The following is a 16193-nucleotide window of genomic DNA, read 5'->3' on the forward strand; positions in this document are numbered from 1 at the left end:
TTGATGAGTAGAGCCTAGTAAGCAGTGCGTCGCTCCAGTCGTGGGGAATTCAATGGTGTAAAAGAGAGGAGCGAGACGTTCACTATCAGGTTTCTATCTGTTTTACTTCAATGAACCTTAATGTACAGCTGAGCTACTGAAATGACACGCAAATAAACCGACACGAAGGTTAAATACTCTTCTTAAAACGCTGTGTTTTGAAGTTATGTATTTTAGCTAGTTTGGTTAGCACAGTTAGCCTGCTCGTAGCCTCAATAGATATCAATGAGACCTATGAATCACACAGGTTTTATTGCATTATGGCACTACAGAGTCGTTGCTGCTTAATCAATGACATTTGACACACAGACCTCCTTTCTGAATGCGGTCGTTATTGAGTGACAATGTTAAATGAGCTCTAAATGAGCCGAGTCAATGTAAACATTGTGTTTGACAGCTGATCTTCCATGTTTAATGTAGTATTTTTTCACCGCATCTCAACGCCGTTGTTATCCCAGCTGACCGGTAGCCAGCATGGGTCGGCGCTCCTCTGACAGCGAGGATGACAGTCGGAGCCGGAGGAAAAGAAAACAGCGTCGCCGTTCTTCGTCCTCCTCGTCTTCCTCCTCTTCTGGGAGCCGGGTGAGGAGTAGCCGCAGCAGGAGATCCACTCGTAGGAGCCGTTCTCGCTCCAAAGACAGAAGGTGAGATAGCACTGATGTTTTTTTTACCCCCAGAGGAGGCAGGGATGGAGACTGTGCCACACAGCAGTGGTCTTAAGGAAGATACTTTAGGATTCTTATACAGGCGGTTGCTTTGGTGTTGATTCTGCTCATGGACCTCGATTAAAAAAATAAAACCAATCATACTAACCTCTCTAAGTTTTGGGTTTTATCAGTCTCTGTTGCAGAGGCACATCCATCCATCCATCCATCCATCCATCCATCCATCCATCCATCCATCCATCCATCCATTCATTCATTCATTCATTCATCCAAATATTGTAAAATGGTTTGAAGCTTAAAAGCTGGTTTCCCGTGATAACTGGCTAAAGATGTTTGCCTTTCCAGAAGCTAGAAATACATTTGTTTTGGCCATTACCCTCTGTTCATATAGAATAGCATACAGTTCTATTATTTTCAACTAAATTCACCCATAATGCTGAGACAACTGTAATGACACATATTTACTCAGCTTGACATAAAGTTGCATAGTCTCTTATCTTTGAAGTAAATTAATGAAGAAATGTAATTAATCAAATATAGCCATACAATGAAAATATTACCTCAAGTATGGATTGTTGCCAATAGATCGATTTATGATCTTCTAGTCCACACCGACATAATCCTGCATACACCTTATTTTTAAGATATCCCAGTTCAGTTTCAAATTAATAAATATCCAAACCATACACAGGTTTGACTATTGGGGACCACTTCACTTTGAACATAAGACAAACTCACATATAACTGGTGTTTCCTTGATCAGCCACATCTAATGATCAACAAGTCAGGATCAGCCAAATTCCGAAATGTACTTTATGTTATTTGATGTTGTTCCTCATTATTACATTCATCAATATAAAAAAAATCCAACCTCTTACATTTATGTAGCAAAAATGTAGATAATCATAAAGACGCATAACGTAAATAAAGTCAGTCAATTTAAATTTTGTTGGAATAAGCCTAATTTCTAGACTTGTATGTTCTGTTTTTAGCTCTCGATTCTTAATACATTTCATAAATTTTTCTCACATGAGTATCTATTTTGTCGTGTCCTATTATTAACAGTGGTGGTCTGCAGAACTACAAAGTTAAGCAATTAGTTCTGTCTTCAGTTCTGCTCAAGTTTCTGAACTGTATGTGGTTTCATTCTTATTTTCATGAATGCCACCATCCTGTCTCATAAGTATGCATCACTTTAAGCAACTTAAGTCTTCATCGTCTCAATTCACCCTATCATGTCATGAAGAACGAGTGCTAAGCATGACTCTCAGTGCTATAAATTCACCTGCTATAGTCTTTAGATGGGTTCAACATTACTCTTGTTGTCTAACAATTTGCTACAAACAAGGAAATTATATTATTCACAAATCAAGCACAGGTATTAAGAGGTTTTCCCGCTTTCTCGCGCCAAAGTCAAGCTTTTATTTTGAAAAATAACTCAGTGATTATCCAGTACCTTTACTGAAGTACTCTGTATTATACTTTCTGCTTAAAAATACTCTCTCTAACTGATGTTTGTGTAAAACTCCTTATTTCATGAATGAACAGATATGTGAAACTTGACTTTTTGTGTTGTTTTTGTTGCTGCCTCTTGTTCAAGACTCCCTTGGAAAACAGGTTTTCAAATCGCAATGAATTTTTTTTTAAAATTCTGGTAAAATAAAGCTTAAAAAAACCAAACAAAAAATTTTTGGATTGCAAATTTGTGTTTGTATTCATTTTGCTACAATCATTATTTATTAACAGCTTGAAATAATGCATGGGTGTGATTGATCTTTTTCTTCAAACAATTGTGGAGTTAGTATTTGTGTCTTATATAGTTTCTCTCATCTGTCTGCCCACTAACAAATCCATCCATCCGTCAATCCCTCCATCCATTCCTCTGACCCACACGCGACTGCCTTGGTTGTTCAGACAAGGCCAGTTGATGGTAATTATTTATGAGACCTGGTCAAGGTCCATTACCGCTGATGGAAAGTACTTGCGTGCCTGCACAGAGTGGGTCTGGGTGGACAGTGTAAACCATGGGACCACAGTCCCTCATCTATTAGCTGCGCATTTTGATCAATTAACCCAGACCTTGAATTTGTTTCTGTGCGTCTGTCGAAACAAGTTCCTTTAAATAGACTTTAAAAGAGTACACACACACACACACACACAAACCACGAACAAGTGACCTCACTTGTGGTAAAACAGAAGAAGGCTTATGTTCTGGGTGGGTGACATCATGACCACATAATTAGCATGTATATGTAAGGAGAGTGATTGTAACCGTTACTGCGTATGTGTGTGTGAATAAGGGACAAGACGGTGAAAAGTGTTTGCGAATGAATAAGAGAGACGGCAGCTGATTTGCTCCGAGCTACCGAACAAATCGGCTGCCGTCTAAGAGTTTTCTATGATTTAAAAAAAAAAACAAAACCCATTTTCCCCTGAAATTTGTGCAAGCTATTGTTTTCGGTGACATCACGTCTGCACAGGCGCTGGTGAAAATGTGTGAGCAAACGCCACCTTCCAAGGAAACCTCTGCTCACCCGTGCATGCGTTTCTTCTGTGGGATGTGCAAAGTGGTTTTTGCGGAGCAGCTGTGGAAGTGATTTCATAAGGCTTCGCTCTCGGGATCAAGCCTTTAGAATACTAATAGATCTTTGCTGCGCTGCTCTAAGTGGTACAAATTTGGTTTGATAGTTCAGCCTCTGTGTTATTTGTATTGCTAGCCTCTCCTCCTCTTCTCTATCTTGCTGAGATCCCACAGGAGTTAAGTGTTTTTTTTTTTTTTTAGATGTGCTTTGGAAGGTTTGGTTATTTTTTATTTTATTTTTTTTGCTTTAGTGAACCAAAAGGAGAGACTTCAGATAATGAGTATTGCACAAACTGTTTGTGGAGTACAGGACGGAGGTTTCTGCATTTACATTCACCCTCGTCAATGCCTCCTACTTCACGATATCAATAGAAACATGGTGTTAGCGGTGTTTGGGAAAACAGGCACTACACACGCTGCTGTAGCTGCATTAAAGAGCACCAAAGGGCCCCTGTGGAGGAACTGTAGTGCAGCCAGCGCGGTTTTGCAGCCTTGGGCCATGGATGAGAGTGTTTACTAATGCAAAGTTGCTATCAGAGCTGCTTACTTCTGGAATTAGCTGCTGAAAAGGAATGCTGCCTGTGTTTTTCAGGGAAGGGGGAGAGTTTCACATGAGCTGCAGGAAACTGGTGAATAAAACAAAACGCGCAGAGTTGTCTTTTTAGGTCGAAACATTTGGTAGAAGTAAAAATAATAAAAAAATCTCTTAAATGTTCTTCATGGACTCGCGTGTATTTAGCTCCATTTAACTTCTCATCTTTGACCAACTTCTCTATCCCTGCTGAAGAACAGCAACATAATATCTCCATGGGCATGGTGTGTTCTGGGTGACGTGCAGCAGTTGTTCTCCAAAACATGTTGTTTTTGCGTGTAGGGTGAAAATGTTCAGTGTTGGGGTCATCGAACATGAGCACCATTTTTCAGGTTCATGTATCGCCTGCATGGCTTGTGGCAAACTTTGATTTGAGCTTCTGTTTGTTCTCTTTCAGCAAAGGCTTTGTTCTTGCCACTCTTATTTCAAAGCCTAACTTTTTGGAGTGTAGGCATAATAATTGTCCTGCTGACAGATCCTCCCATCTAAACTGTGGATCTCTCCAGCATTCCCACACTTGCGCGCACCGGGCTCAATTTGGGGATATCAGAGTAAAGGAGGCTCGATACAAACGCACGGCTCACTTTTCAGGTTTTTATCTGTTAAAAAAATGTAAAACCGTGTAATATTAACAGCATCTTTCTAGTTATTCTGACCACGCAAAGCACTTTACACTAAAACAACATTTTCCCAACTGCATTCACGAATGTGCCTTCCCTAAGGCCAGACCAAAATGTGGAAATAACTGGAATTAAGCCCACAACTTGTGAATTGCAACGAGACTCCTCTGCAGAGTTGTTGTAGTTCAACAGGAAGCAGTAAGTAGAATGAAACTGAATCGGGTTGTCGTGTGTCCGCTTCAGGAGAAGACGGCGTTCCAGCAGCAGTTCCTCCCAGAGTTTGTCTCGCAGGAGAAGGAGCCGAAGTGCAGACAGAGACAAAGGAAGAAGCCACCGCTCACACAGATCCCGCAGCCGGGAGAGAAGGTAGGACATTTGACTGTGTTTTAGCTTTAAACCTTTGAAGCCAGGAAGATGAGAAATGGCGCCAAAGGCTTTTTTTTGGGGGGGTGTTTCCCTTTTGAAACATGACCGTAACAAAAACACATCATTTTATATTTATTTTCAAAGTTTTCAGATATGAGCAAATGGATCCTCACGTGTCAGCAGGACGTAGTTGTGTGTGCATGCAGTCTCTGTTGCCCTGGCTGTGTGTGTGTGTGCAGGTGGGCAAGTGTGGATGATGCAAACACACAAGAGAAACAGCAGCATATATGCTAATATTATTACACTATAATACACCTCTGCTCATAGACATTACTGCAATTACAACATTAGGAAGCATACAAATGCAAATGGTGATCATTATTATTCTAGTATTTCACTACTTTTGTTCCCTAACGGACACAGTTATTTATGCTAAACTAATGTGTACACACCTGCTCACACATGTCACACGCACACATAAACACAGGGCCACGGCTGTCTGCTGTTGGATGATCTACATTGTCAGGGCGAAGATGAAATTATTCATTGGTCTTCTGAGTAGGCACGCACCGATAAATCAGCTAGCCAATAAATCAGCTAGCCGATAAGTCGGCCCCGATTTCTTTAATTATGGGAGATCAGTGATAAGCCGATACTTTGATGTGAAGCTGATCTTATTGATTGATTTTATCTAACTCGTCAAAGATCTAAAAATCAACCACTGTCCTCTTTTACTCTGCCATGAGAGAGATTTGACTGACAGACCGGGTCATGTCTGCACGTTCGCAGTTATCAATAGTCACCCCCCGCTGTTTCCAACTCAGCAACTTTCTTGCTATATTTAACAATATTTCAGACAAAAATATATGGCATCTGCCAGAATCTGAATCTGCACGTCAGGCTTTTTAAAGATCGGTAATCGGCGATCGGCCAGAAAACTGCAATCCATTCACCCTTACTTCTGACTCATTATCCAGAAAAGTGTAGGATCTTACTATATATGTTGGCGAAATCTTTTCCTATTGATGCTGCCAAGGACTCACACTGAGTTGGAAAAAAACTTGCTTTTGATTGATTACGTTGTTTAATTAATTCTTTGGACATTTTTCTTCTTAGGTTTCAATTTTTTATTTTTATTTTTTGCAGAAATTCTATGTTCGATGTCTTTTAGTGCTGTTTTTGTTCAGGTCACACCGGTAAAGGAGATCTCAAAAATCAATGGGTCTTTCCCGGTAAAATAAAGAAATAATTAATAGCGAGTCTCGTATCCCTTTCAGACACATAAAGAGAACGTCTCTGTGTGTGGTGATCCATGTCATTAGCATCACTAATCTGTTGCTAATGAACCAGTAAACTGTTCTGTTTTTTTTTTGTTTTTTTTTAAATCCCTCACACACACCGACCACTCTGAAACACACAAAAACATGCACAGATGCGCAATTGAGGGAAAGGTTGTTATAATATATGCGCGAGCGAGGCCCTTTGTTTACTTGTGTATGGCTGCGGGGGAGTGCAGAGATCATTTTAATCACAAAGAGAAAAACTGATTTAATATCTTCATTACAGAGATTTTGGGATGAATGGATTATGCAACAGAGACGCTTTGACACGTGTGGATGATGGTGTCATGAAAAGACACCACACTTCCACTCTCCAGCCACAGAATAAGCGACTAACTGCAACCGCTGAGGGGATTCGGACGAGTGGTTTTGTTTCAAGCGTCTGTGTCTCCCAACTCTCTGCGGCGGTGAGTCCGTCACTCGGCGGAACTGCCTCCGATTAAAACGTCGGTGCAAAGTGGCATCACTGGCGTGTCGCGGGATGAAAGGTGGAAGGGATTTGGGGAGATTTAGGACGACGGTGAACGTCGCTGTTTGCAAAACGCTGTGCTGTGATTAGGAGGGCTCCGTTGTGTAATCGGCTTAATGGTGAGCGAGGAGCAGGTGGACTGGGCGACGTTAGTGAGGGAGTGTGTTTTGGGGATTGGTGGTGGGGGGGAGAGTGCGAGGCGGAGTTAGGGATGTGCAAAACGAGAGCATTAATTATCAATTCATGCGGATGAGTGATGGCGTCTCCAGTTTGTAGGTTTAAAACGTTTGTGGTTTTTGTCTGTTTTTGTCTGCTGTCACACTGTTTCTTGTTTCGCCGTACCTGTTGATGTATCTAAAAATGTGTTTCGCCTAAATGTAAAACGTAAAGAAATGAAGAACGTTTTGGCGAAACATTAATTACACGTGTCACCTGTGATTTACCTCATTTCGTGTAGTCGGTGTGTGTCGAGACAAAGGTGCCAAATTTGCAATTTTACCTTATTAGTGTGCTTTTGGCATCATCTCGTTTAATTGTTTTTCCAAACTTAATGGAAACTGAATGTCTAATGATTAAAGTTCAATTTGAGATCTCCCAACTGGTCAAGTAATAATTATCTAAATTAATCAGAAAGCAGGTGGACCTTCAGCCATGTAGGGTTGAATGCAGGAGGCTGGTATGCTAACTATTGATTCAATAAAAAGTAGCAGTTCTAATGAGTCGCTCTTATGCCATGCTGACCAGAGTTAACGTGACCACGTTCTAAGCTAGCATGTTCTAACAAACAACACTGCAAGCGGTTTGCTGATCAGCTAACAATCCCTGGTTCCTGACACAGACGACACCAGCCAAAAATTAACACAACTTGTTCCTGCTAGTGTAGTAAGCCGAACTTACTGTTGACGCTCATAAGGAATATGGTTATTCATGGCACTTTGTATTTAAAATAAGTAGCTTAAACAGCAATATGTCAGATTTTTGTTGTGATTGGCAAGATGCTTTCATGCACAATTTGACCACTTTAAACGATTAACTTATCAATCGCCGTGGTAATTGTTAAGTATTGGAATCAATTCTCCGAAAACGTCGATTGCTAATTAACTCAAAGCTTATAAAGGATTACTTCCTCAAAATAATGTTCTGTCTTTTTGCATGGATTGGTTATTTGGAAAACACAAGATTGTCATTTTGTCTAAACTAATTCTTAAACTGGATCCACTCCAACAGTTTTTCTAGAATCTCATTTAAATGTCGTCTTAAATTGTAGGAAGGTGGAATGGCGGCAAATTTAAGTGTCTTTCTTAGTAGTCTTTCTTTCCTTTAAACAGTCATTGCATTATAATCACTATTTAGTTTTTGTTGTTGTTGTTGCTATACCTGGGATTTGTTAACTGGCACATTCTTGTCATAACATTTTGTGTGTCAACCTAGTGATATTTTTACTAATCTGCAGTAATCTGATCAGTTTACATATTAGCTGTTTACTCCTTAGTACGTAGATTTTCTTAATTGTTTAAACTTTATCCAGCCTTTCAGTACTTAACAGGGTTATTTTATAAGGAGACATTTTGCAATTTTCAAGCCTGTACATCTACGTTGGACACTGCCTGTCCAACACCCTATAAGTTTAATAGATGTTGCACAATGCTTCGGTGCCGTGACCACCATTTGTCAGGGCTCTGTGTGTTTGTGCGTGCATGTGCGGATGAGACTGTGTGAGCGGCTCTCTGATGGATCAGAGGAGGATTGAGTGGACAGGACCTTGTGATTGATACTTAGACAAGATATAAGGCGCCGCCTGCCACCCCGCACCTGGCCGCGCACCAGAACCTGCTCCACCTTCAGAATGCGAAGGAGCGTCTGGGAGACGGTGACATGAGAGGGGAGAGACGAGAGGAGATGAAAAGTTAGGGGAGAATGGGGAAAAGTGCCGGTTCAGTTGGGAAAGCAAGTGGCGTAGGGAGCAGGAGATGGACTCGAGAGGGATATTATTCAAAAGAAATGGGAATAATCACGTCCACAACAGAATATACCAGGAGGAAAGATTAGAACCGCGGCCGGCCGGCGCGGGTTGAAGTGAGGATTCTTATTACCCTCTTTTGGATCCCTCGCCTATCAATAAAAAATAGAAAGATCCATGAAATAAGAATAATGCTCCATCATGCGTTTACTATTTATTGGAGCTACCTGCCTCTCTTCTCTCCCTTCCTCCTTTTATTCCTGCCCTCAATCAGAGAAGCGCCGGGTCCCCCAGAGGCAGTCAATCTTGCCCTGAAATGTAAAACAGACAAGAGGAACAGATTACCTATTTGCCATTAATGTTTATTCTCTTTGATGTGAGCAGGCATATCAGGCAGTGTGTGTGTGTGTGTGTGTGTAACGGGCCTGCTTGTGGAAGGGTGATTGAGCCTATGCACGTATGTGCAGATTTCCATGAATGCATGCTCATACGGGGGTGTCAGTGAAAAGTCCGCTGGGGGAGAGCAGTGTGGATCGTGGCAGCTGCCTCTTACAGTGATCTGATCGGTGCAACAAAGACGGCACGGCCTCTCATCACAGCCGGATCACAGGCTCGTCTTTAGGTGAGCACGCCGGAGCGCCGTAGTTCTCGCCTGTTAACGGCAACCGCAGCAGGGGCCGAACGTGTGTGGCTCAGTCAGTCAATCTCTTCGGTTGCTTTTTCACCACAGCCCTAATGGCGCTAAGAGAGTAGGAATCTCTGGCGCAACAGACCCACCGCTTGACCAGTCGGGGAGAAGCCGAGCGCATCGTCCTTTGTTGGGTATTCACACACGTGCTCATAGGTTAGCATCTACTTCATGGGAGCTGACAACACCAATTTGCTTCATTAATATTTCAGGGCTGTGTTGAGTTAGCAGGTCAGAGTGCTGGAGTCAGGGTTTGGCCCCGCTAACACTGGAGTACCTCTCTTCAGTCAGAGGAGAGTGAAACCTCTAATTATCGGCGTTTCCCTTTGGGGAGACGGCAAACTAAACACTCCACCCGGGAAACTGGATCAGACACCTGCGTGTGAGACTCACAACTGGGGCCTGGTTAAAGGAGAGAGATTAAAAAGTATTATACTGCGGTAAAGTTAATCAAATACCTTAAAGCGGTGATGCTTTGTAACGCCAAGGTTGAGACAAAGGCCCCTTTTCATATCGACTTCGAAGTTACTGTTGTACACCACCAGCCCCGCCCCTCGTACGAGGCCAAAGTAAAGCTCTTAGCGTGTGTGAGTGTGAGTGTGTGTGTACATGCAGTTGAGCGATGACCTGGTATTTATTTCACACAGCAATTTTCCCCCTGTATGAGATGAGGTGTCGTACATCTGCTAGATAGCTTTTTTTGCCTTGCTCCGACATGAAGAGTGCACAAGGTCATCTGGGCTGCTTGGGATTGGGGAGAACTGAGGTGAGGAACCGAAGGGTGGTGCAACAAGGTCTTACACACACACACAGAAAGAGAGAGAGAGAGAGAGAAAAGGACGTGTGAGAAGGCTGAACTTCGGTGGGGAAGGACCCTATTGTAGGCGACCTCTACGGCCTTGATCACCAGTCGTCCTTCCAAGTAAGAAGAGAGATATTGGGACATTTGTGGCCCTTGTATCTTCGTTCACAGAGATTAGTGTGTGAATGCAGTGCAGCAGGTGGCGTTGGGTGTTGCTGGCTTCACCAGGAAACAGCCCTGAGTGTGTTTTGAAGATGTGACAAGTGGATTCTATGTGGTTTTGTTGTTTCAGGAGAACCTTTAGCTTTAATAGCGTGCTTATGGATGCAAAATGAAATCAAGAGGAATAGTAGAAAAGCTTACATCTTCTTTAGGATGCACATTCTGTCATAGCGTTTTCACCTGTGTATATTCATCTCCCATTGAACTAAAGTGTGCTGGATTCTTGCAACACTGGAATTTAAGAGTGAGCTCCTGACCGTGTTTTTTTTTTATTTTTTTATTTTTTATCCAACTGTCTGTTATCCCATGGCCTCTCAACATCTTCTCTTCTCCCCTTTCCACAAGATGACACTCTGCCCTTTCTTCCTTCTTCCCCTATTACCGGACCTGCAGAGGGTTGATTTAAACTGAAAGATGACCTGGTTTGGTTCAGCTACATCTTCTCTACTCCATAAAAATCAACATGCTTCCAGTCGTAAGATCTGAACGCGTTTGTTGTTGCGCCTCTCTTTTCCTCCCTCTCTCTGTCTTGCTCTCTTTCTGTGTTGTCTTTTTTATTTATCTGCTGTAAAGGCCAGTCAAGCGCTGCTCAGCTTTGTTGTCAGAAACCTTTATTTACCAAAGGGAGGAATAAGTGACTGACACAGACAGCCTCTTTCATCCCCTTCTCGCCGCGAGCAGTGTTCCCCTCCACCGCCAGAGGAAACCCTCTCCCTCCCTCTGCTCTCTTCTCACTTCTGCCAAGCTCACCCCACCTCTTTCCCCCACCTCACCCTCCCATCACACTCCTGCATCCTGCAGGCTCACAACACACCGGCCCGCTCCCTCGGGTAGCATCCTAGCTGTAGAGTCTGCAGCGAGTAGCACGCAGACACACAAACAGAAAGTTCACCTCACAACAGTCATCAGCCGCTCCTCTCATGCAGGTTATCAAATGAAATGGACTCAAACAAAGCTCAGCTTCACATCCTATTCTGCACCCTCTTTTGTTCTAATCCTGTCTGGAATTATCATCTTAAAGTAAAGCTTAGTTAATAGCAACTCTGTCCCTAAATAAAAGAAATATCTTTAAATTACTGGTAGGGAACACAGATTTTTGTCAGAAAAACAAGGCAGTACAACTATATGGTTGTTAGCTTATGTTGCTGCCTGCTAAAGAAAAGCAGTGTCAGTTTTGTTGGTTTTTTTCTGAGTGTTTATTTTTTGTAAAGCTTTTGGTACCGATTTCAGCACACTCCAAAGGTTTCTGCATCCTCAGGTGAACTGCGCACATCCTGTGAGCCAAGCGGACGGTTGAGATTTTGTTGTTGATTGTACTGATTGCATAAATTTTTTATGACAAATTCCTTAATTTCCCACAAATCAAATGGATACTAATATGTTTGATGAGTTGATTTATTTTTTTTTCCCCACCAGAGCAGGTTTTGCACACCCGTTAGTGCGTCACAAAGTGGCAGCCTGACTGATGTGCTTCCTTCCTTGACTCCATACAAAGTTCTTTTATTGCAAACATTGCTTCCTGCGGAACCGTTTACATTTAATATGCAGTCATAAAAATGTATTTTTTGTCTTCCTTTTTACATCCATAGAGCACTTCAGATTGGGTTGTGTAACTGTGCTAAATAAAGACAAGTGCCTTGCCTTTGGTCAGGTGAAACTTTTCTGCAACAGATATGCGGAACAGTGAAACAGAAGTGATCGCCTAAATGCACTTTGTGTTCATTAGTAGGAAAGTATGTGACGCCGTGGGGGTGTACCCCGTTCATGGCATCAATAGTCGTTGGAAATATGATTTTTCAGCAACAGTTTCTGCTGTAAAATTGTCATGATTTGGTCTGTCAGTAGGAAAATAAACCAAATCAAAACAGAACTGGTTCAGAAAATGCAAAATTAACTTTTTTTCGTGGCTGTCTCGGATTCAGATGTTTTATACTTAAAACAATATAAAGTTTTTTGACCGTCTTGACAATTCAAACGTTGCTCTGTCCCTCTGTTCCAACCTTGTGAAATAGGGATGCATAATTATGAACGGTTGAGCCAATAATGATATCTGATACGACATCACTCTTTTGGCCGATGACAAATATTTACTTTTGACACCCTGAAAAAAACCCTTCAGCACTGCTTCAGTGAAACTCACTGCAAACTCAATTACTTCACTATCACTGTGACGTGACACGTAGCCCTTACCAAGCTCTTTCACTCCCTTTTCAGAAACTGTTAACAATAAGATGAAAATAAATATTGGTTGTTAATATCGGCTAATATTTAGTTTGTCTAAAAATCACCACATATATATTTCGTAACAATGTATCTCCAGTGACAAAATGTCCTCAAAAGTTCAAAGATTGGCCAGTTAATTCATTAGCTGGCAGACGTTTTCAAGACCGCGTCTCAAATAATGCAAATATAACATTTTTAAAAGCTTTGTGACTGAAATGTCCCAGACATGGTGCCCATATATATTTACATCTGTTCACCAAACAAAGAATCTTGTTCTTTTGATAACTGAAATCTAGTAGAAATCTGTAATACCACCTTTTTGTTTTTTTGGTGGAAAGGCAGATTTCCCTGTTTTGGCAATGAAACCTCCAGAATGCCAAAGACTAATAACATTCAGTCCGCCCTTCTTGCGTCTACTTTGTGACAGTGAAAAGCTTCGTCCGTCTGGCCGGATCAACAGAAAGAAAATGAACACCAAATGTATCTCCGTCTCTCTCTGCCTCCTTCTAGCCTTCTCTCGGTCTCTCGCTCCCATTTAAGCTTCTTGAAGTTCTTCCAAATTGGGTTTTAAATGCCAATTAGGAGGTTGAATGTAGTAAAATAAAAGCAAATGCAGGCAGGATGGCCTCACCTTCTGGCTGGTTAGGCTTCAGAGAGAGCCGAGCTGGACCTTTGGCTCCCAGCGAGGCTTTGAGAGAAATATCCTGCCTAATGAACACATTAATTAGAACCATAACTATTTATAAGATGATAATTAGAAACGAAGGGAGGTAAACTGGGTTTTTCCTGCAATTAATGGAGGATTAATTACGGGAGCTAATGAAGTGGATTTTTGAAACGCGTGGAGGTGAAGTACAGAGATGTGCAGCTTGCTTTGTGATCACTGGCATAATTATTTTCTCCAGCACCAAAGCGTTTGAGGCCCTGGTCCTCGCTGGCTCAGACCGGCTAATAAGCATCATTGCATCGTTATATATGCACTTAAAAAGACTTGCCACTGAAATGACTGTCTAATTATTTCTAATTGGCAGGCCCTGTGTGTTGTCATTGAGCTGTTGGGAGCGGCGGCAGAGCCCTGGGTCTAATAACGCTCAGGGCGGAGAAGGTTGGGAGAGAGAGAGAGAGAGAGAGAGAGAGAGCGAGGCAGACAGTGACACGGACGGGGTGAAGAGAAGGGGTGTGTGTGTGTGTGTGTGTGTGTGTGTGTGGGGGAGTCTCCACTGGTTGCCTGCCACTTATAGTCGGACCAGCACATCGGACCCTGGTGTCAGTCTCCCAGCAGGACATCAGGTCATCGGCGGTCCGGCGCGTTCCGAGGTCACCCCGACAAGTATTCAATTACCAAACTTTCATTTTATCCCTGCCCGTCTTCCCGTCTTTTAATCGAAATGCCTCTGGTCTTAATTTATGCGCAGATAAACACCGCCGCGCGCGTGCGGCTCTTATACTTTTAAAGATGTGCACAAAGTAGGGGCGGTAGGCTGTGTTTACGCGCTGTGTGTGATTTGGTGGCCAGGTTCTGAGCCAGTCCTCTGAGACTGGAGCTGAGAGTGCATGCATGGACCGACCTCAGTCAGCTGCTCACGCTGGGGCTCCAACCATATGGATGCCGACACTCGGAGGACCCTGGCACAGACTTAAGTGTTAACTTTCTAATATGCATACATTAGGAGACGGATATTATTTTATGCATTGCATGAAAAGACAACCTTTTCCACTGTTAAACTTCTGCCACATTTTGTCTTAGGATTGCTACGGTTATTTCTATTTGCTAAATGCCAGAATAACATGAGGGACTTTATTTTTTTTCAAAGTTAAAAGTTTACATACACTAAGATTACTAAGCCTTTAAGCAATTTGAGGATGCCTGGATGATAATTCATGGATTTGCAAGCTTCTGTTTGGTTAATTCTCAGCATTTGAGATAAATTGTGGCAAACCTCAGATATTCTGCTTCCTTGTGTGGCAGCAGGGAAGCGTCAAAATAAATTGGGAAAGGATATCAGGGAAAGAACTCTGGGCCTCCACAAGTCTGGCTGATCCTTGGGTAAAATGTCCAAATCCACATTCATCTGTTCAACAGACCCTCAGGATTGTTCAGACATAACACTGTTTGGAAAGGAGACTGGGTTGTGACGAAGGTGCTAACGTTTGGTTGCAAATTGTGTGTATTAATCCTTGGAACAAAAGACTCAGAGACTTAAGTGAGTCATTTAAGTTGAAATAAGCTGAAAGGTGGGTCAGAGAAGAAGAAGAAGAAGAAAAAGAAGAAGAAGAAGCAGCCATCACCCCAAAAGCAATAAATGAGATGCAGGTTACCGTTTGCAAAAGGACTCGGGGAGAAATAATTAAATTTATTGAGACGTCCTGTTGTCTGGTGAACTTAAAAGTCAGCTGCTTGGCCTTGTTGATATTGTTATATTTCTTAATATAAGGTCAGAACAGAACACAATCGTAACTGATCATACTCCAGGTGGGCCTCATGAACTCAATAAAAAGCTGGCATTGTGAAGAAATAACAATGTACAAATTCTGAAACAACATCTTGAGGAAGGATTTTTCCCCCCAAGTCATAGAGTTTAAAAAGGCAATTCTACCAAATACTGAGACAATGTATGCCAATTTCTGAATTAAAAGAAAGTAATGAAAAAAGCAAAACCCTAAAATCTCATTATTTAATCTCTTCGGTCAGCTGATGAGAGATGTTCTGACTCGTATGTTGATATATTTGAACAACGTAGCTGTAAATTGATCCTTTAAAAAGTGTGTCAACAAAGGATGATGCGTGTCAGATCACCTGTGGAAGTTGTTTTGCATTTTGTTTTTAGGTTCCCTTATGCTTGTTATCTCAAACTAAAGATGTACAAAGTTTTGATATAATTTGGCATAAAAAAAAAAAATACTGTTTAGATCTCTAGTGTAGGTTTCTGTGTCCAAGTACTTAATTTAACTTATTCTAAGCAGAGGCGTGTGTGTTGTCAAAAACAAACAACAACTTTGTGACACACCTTTTGTCCTCTCTGAACAACTCGAGAGCAAATTGCCTGCTAATGAAACCACTGCCTGCACTTGTCAGTTCACTTTGGACAAGCAAAGCACGACGCAAACACACCCGCCAACATGTGGTTTCACTCTCACATTTGGGAATATAGCTGTGAAAGCAAAAAAAAAAAAAAAGGAGAATCAATAGCTGAAATGAATATCGTGTGCGTCTTGACTAGAAAACTTGACAGTCGGTTTGAAAGTAATGAAACACTTTCTCGGTGTGCTCATGAGGGTTTTATATTTGAGGTTTGTCCTTCTTTTTTTGCTCCGTCTATCCAGTTGGGGTTTGGCTGAGCAGAGGACAGGAGAAGCTAGAGGAGATAGTTGTGGCCGGGTATTGTGTTGTACAAACAGCAGAAAGAGTCGGTGCCAAGGTTGAGAAATTTCAACCACAATTTTGGCATTAAAATGAAGAAAAAAATGCTTATTTTAAATGGAGTGAACAGTTTTGTCAAACCGGTTTGGTTTGGGATTTGAACACAGACTAAATTTGTTGCTGAACTTCTTCTTTAGATTTTGCATACCAAAATAAAATGAACATTTCTCATTTGGATTAGAATAACTACAATCTACTTGTTATG

The 16193-nt window shown here is 41.8% G+C and overlaps 1 protein-coding gene across 2 annotated transcripts in view; it reads left to right on the top strand.

Moving 5' to 3' along the window:
- The window catches only part of rsrc1 (arginine/serine-rich coiled-coil 1), a 157448-nt gene continuing 141255 nt past the window's right edge, over positions 1–16193 (top strand). The window contains exons 1-3 of one of the 2 annotated variants that reach the window (XM_007549376.2): positions 1–89; positions 460–683; positions 4741–4863. In XM_007549376.2, the coding sequence (XP_007549438.1) occupies positions 514–683; positions 4741–4863 (293 nt within the window). In that variant the 5' untranslated portion in view covers positions 1–89; positions 460–513. The remainder of the gene's footprint in view (positions 90–459; positions 684–4740; positions 4864–16193) is intronic. The other variant, XM_007549377.2, reaches the window with a different exon arrangement.

The sequence above is a fragment of the Poecilia formosa genome, unplaced genomic scaffold (assembly GCF_000485575.1).
Source record: "Poecilia formosa unplaced genomic scaffold, Poecilia_formosa-5.1.2 Scaffold31, whole genome shotgun sequence".
Lineage (NCBI taxonomy): Eukaryota > Metazoa > Chordata > Actinopteri > Cyprinodontiformes > Poeciliidae > Poecilia > Poecilia formosa.